Here is a 4,743-nt window from a genome sequence, read left to right on the forward strand (position 1 = left end):
TCTCAGGAAAAAAAGCACTGAAATAAAGCACCAAAATGTGCGCTGCTTTTCGGTCTGGTTACTACCGTTTATGTCAGAACCGATACCGGTACCCATCCCTACTTGCAGCAAGAAAAAACAAAAGTCCAGAAACACTGTTGCATCAGATCAGCTGCGTGTTATCGCTCAGTCACATTGGAGTAAAAATAAAATGTTAACCTTAGCGTACAGGGTTTGAATTGTTTTCACATTATGCGACTAACTGCAAGTAGTTGCGACAACCGACTAGCTGTCCTTAACTGAGCAACACACTCATCATCTAGGCAACCATTTTGGATTACATAGTGATTGCACTGGTTGCCTGCTGCCTGGCAACTGGTCTCCAAACAATTGTGGTCTTACTCATATCGACTGCAATTACTGTTTCTGAATTTCTCTATGAGGTACTGGCTCAACTCTGAATGCAAGCAACAGGCTGTGTGTATACAACAGACTTGCAAGATGGTTAAACTGCATATGATTGCCATCTTTACTACATTCAATCAAAAACTGGCAATAGACCGATTACAGATGACTCTGTCTTATTACCGTTTGTTTGCATCTTGAGGCATTGAAGTCGTTTTAAAGACTGCAACTGACTGCAAGACCAGGTTCCCATCTTGAAAGCAACCATTTCAAAGGGAATGAGATCGCATTGCACACGGTTGCAGTATTTTTAGGTTTGCTGCAGTCTCCAACCACCGTTTGTCCTAGTGTGACTCTAGCGTTATGATTTAGATTTCTGTGGTGAATCTTTGTAGAGCTTACAACGTAACCCACTTAAGCATCCGGCACTGTTACCAGCATTCATACTTTTGCACAGTGTTTTATATTTTAATCGACTTGGGGTTGTCTCCTGGTGCTTTATATGCAGAGCTAGCCACGATAGAAATTAAATGCTGGGGCTTTTTTCCCCCTCCTGGGTCCCTAACTCTTTGTTGCGGTCCATTTTTTCCCTCCTTGGAGGTAAGCATAATTGTCCACTTCTTTGTACATTCTCTCACATCCATTCTGATGGTGTTGTCAATCTCCCTCCAGGAATTTGCTGAAATCTATGAGTCCTTATATTGAGGCTATGATTATTATTTCTTATACTGAGGTGATGATGGTTATTCTCTCACTGACAAATTCAAATTTTGCAACAGAAAAGTAGCCAGAAATGCACAGAAGGCATCAACAGTCTTGAAAAGGCCAATCTGAATAGTGAATTGTGGTTCCTTTTACAAGGAGGTGCTAGTTGGGTTAGAGCGTACAGTTTCAGAGGGATTTGAGGTTAAGATATACCCAAGATGTAGATTTAACACATTAGTATAAATCTTCCGTTTGGCATGTTGAATTTGTACCCTTTAAAAAAAAAAATGTTTATACAATTCGTGGGAAAAAAATAGTTATCAATACACTGATGCCAATTCATTACATTTTAATAGAAAATGCATTAAACAGATCTTCAAATTATTTAAGCAGGGTCACTACTCTATGACTGTTTATGGCAGCAGTTATGAAATGAATGAGGGTAAAGTGAAGGCAAAAACACCCAACTTGAAGAGAAGAAGATGAAAATCAGAGGGGTGTAATTTTTGACCACTGGTGAAACCAAATCAGAGTTAATCATATTTGTTGCCAGATTAGTGTGATTAGATAATAACAATACACATGCTGACACCACGCTGCAACAAATAAACACCTAAAGACCACATGTAGGGATATTTTTTCTTTAAAAATTAAAGCAATGGTGGGTGCTTGCCTTGTACTGTATTGCAAAGTGTCTGCATCATGATAAGCATCATCATAGCAGACAGCATATCACGACAGCGTCATTACAAGTTTCCACTATACCCCTCATCTAAACCATTAATATGATACACAGTTTGAAGTTTTGAAATAAATTAAACATTGGTATCAGCTACAAATGAAGCCACATACACATCCTTAATGCTACTTCTACTTATTTAGAGTGTAGGCTTTTTGCAACAAGTTTACATAACGTCCTGTTCTTACTGACTGTTGGAAAAAGCCACGCTTCACAACATAAGAACCAAAAGACACATTAGCAGCAAAACACTTGGGTAATTTAATATAATTTCTTCTTTTCTGCTGCAACTACAGTGGAACTGTAACTCAGTGGGAAGACCAAAGCGTCAACCCTGCCAGCAGCATCAGTTTGATTCCCACTGAGGCCACCCACTCTAAAATGTATAAAAAGTGTGTGTATTCACAGTGCTTGGGATAAGTGTCAACTACATGCTATGTCTTATCTACAGTTATTTTAGTTGGGCTAGTCTGTCACACCCTCACATTTCTGAGCAGTAAAGTCTGTGGAAATGTAGGAGTTCACCAAGTCCACTACAACCCACCTAAATTATCATCTACTCATGGCTGCTCTGAATAAGAAAGCAGCATTTAAAGTATCTCAGTAGGTACAGTCTATCCAATGATTGCAACATGTTCTGCAACTGGATTTCCTCACAATCCAAAAACAAAGGCGGTGAAAAACGCTCCTCTAGCCTTATACCAGCGTCTGGCGAAAAATCATTTGGCAATGAATTTAACATTTCATTGCACACAGAGGTAGGTGGTATACAAAATGCAGAGCTGAAAATGCCTGTAACTCAATGCAGGAACACATGCAGTCTGACGGCACATATGCTGCTGTGTTACTGACAACTAAATAAGGGATGATGAAGGTAAAAGAGGAAACAAAGGCTGCAAAATAAAACAATTCATTTCCTTACAAAAGGGGCCTTGCCACAAAAGCTAAAATCAATCCATTTATAATAACACATGCTTTCTCATCTCCCCCTCACACACACACACCTCAGTGCAGCCTGTACACATGCCAGATCTTGTCGCCCCAGGAAATGGGCTTCATACATCTTGTCTGACTGCAATAAAGCAGTGCCTAAGATTCTATTTCCAATAAACGTCGACTGATTGGAAAACTCATTCTAATATCAATTTCCATCTGGGCCCTTTAAAAGGCAATCAGCATAGCTTCATCTCGGTATATCATGGGCTCCTTGAGATGATGACACAGCACTGGCTCTCTCCTTCTGCATAATGGCCTTCTCCTATCAAGGCATCTGCAATGAATAATACCACCCATGAATGGGCTATTTAGTCTGTGTTCGCACAGATAGGGGCCACTTCCCTGAATATTAATCCAGGGTTTTACACTTCATATGGTTCTCTCAGGGCTGCACCATTTTTCATTCGGAGGACTGAGGCACTTAGTGTGATTTGGCACACTCATAGTTTCTCTCCAAGCTTTCTCAGAAGTGACAATGGTGATTACCAACAGAATCTCACTTTGTTTAAGACATCCAGATCCCACCAAACTACAATTTAAGTCAAAGAATTTCTTCGACGAATGTTGTCAGCAGCTCATCTCAAAAACATAAGGTCAGAGGAGAATCTAACCAAACGCACAGCCAAATGAATTTTAAAAGAGCAACAACGATAATATTCAATATTCTGGATATCAGATGTCTGTTAAAGGATAACCTTGGTGGTTTTTCTAAATGTAATAATGTACAGGTCTGAACAGCTCGTTTTGCCTTAGCATTTGCTTTTCAAAAAAATAGAAAACAAATAAAACATGGCAGTCAAAGCATGAAAAGCCCAACTAAATGCAAAATTATTATTGCATTTCCTCATCTCCATAGAATTAATAGTCAAGATTTCTTTTTCCTCACCTTCCAGCCACTGCCCGCCTCCCTGTAGTAGGGAAAGTTATCACAGATCCACTGGTAGATCTCGCTCAGTGTCATCTTCTTCTTTGGCGAGCTGTTGATAGCAAACGTGATAAGGCTGGCGTAGCTGTAGGGCGGCTTGCCATCCTTGTGCTGCTGCACCTCCTCCTGGTCCAGCGTGGTGTTGGGATCGAGCAGGGCGCTCTTCTTTCCCATGCCGGGCCCGTGGGCATTCTGGGCATCAGCCTTGCGAATGGCCGCCTGCATGGTTAGCTGAGGGAGCCAATCCATGGAGGTCAGGCTGCTTTCCAGCTCCGACGTCATGGTGACGACCGGCTGGACAAAAGGGGGTGGGGAAAATGTGAAGGTGTTGGTGGTAGCTGTTGGTGTTGGTGACTGATGGAGAGCAGACCAGGTGTGGAATAACAAAGGCGAGTGGGGAATGAAGTTAAGGCTCCCTCAGCTCAGGACATCAGCATACCATCTTCTGGAGATCAGCTGTAGAGAAACAGCAAAGAGACATGCTTAAATAAGTCAACCAGCCTGTGTGATAAGGAGAAATTAAACGTTGGGAATGTAGAGAAGGAAACAGCTCCAATATCAAAAACCAGGCGTGTTTATAAAGCATGCTTATATTTGCTGTGCAGTAGATCACAAGCCAACCACTTTCTCCACCACTTGCTGCTCTGAAAGCTGACTCATAGCTGGGACTCCATCTGCACAGAGAGAGTAAATGCCAGGCAATTGTTTTCACAACTGCCAGCCAAATGGGGGAATGGCTCAGGAGGAATTCCGACTCTCTTGAGGGTAGTAAACCCCCTCTCTATTTTTCCTGCCTGCCTCCTTCCCCACCACCCCTTCCCCCTCAAATCGACCCTCTGCTGTAAACAAGCCAGCTAGTGTCATCTTGCAAACTGTCCTCGGCACCGCGCGTGTTTCGCCGCCCGTAACAGCCTGTCTCGCTGTCCCTCTCGGCACACTGCCCTCTGCGTCTTAAAATAGGGGGGCAGAGAAAAGCCTAAAGTTACCAAGAGAG

The 4,743-nt window shown here is 42.3% G+C and overlaps 1 protein-coding gene across 2 annotated transcripts in view; it reads right to left on the minus strand.

The window, feature by feature from the left end:
• foxj3 (forkhead box J3) overlaps positions 1 to 4,743 on the minus strand; it is a 91,006-nt gene that overhangs the window by 48,702 nt on the left and 37,561 nt on the right. For both annotated transcript variants that reach the window (XM_005724609.1, XM_005724608.1), the window contains one exon: positions 3,711 to 4,205. In XM_005724609.1, the coding sequence (XP_005724666.1) occupies positions 3,711 to 4,031 (321 nt within the window). In that variant the 5' untranslated portion in view covers positions 4,032 to 4,205. The remainder of the gene's footprint in view (positions 1 to 3,710; positions 4,206 to 4,743) is intronic.

This window comes from Pundamilia nyererei, unplaced genomic scaffold, assembly GCF_000239375.1.
Source record: "Pundamilia nyererei isolate P.nyererei 1_Seehausen unplaced genomic scaffold, PunNye1.0 scaffold00012, whole genome shotgun sequence".
Lineage (NCBI taxonomy): Eukaryota > Metazoa > Chordata > Actinopteri > Cichliformes > Cichlidae > Pundamilia > Pundamilia nyererei.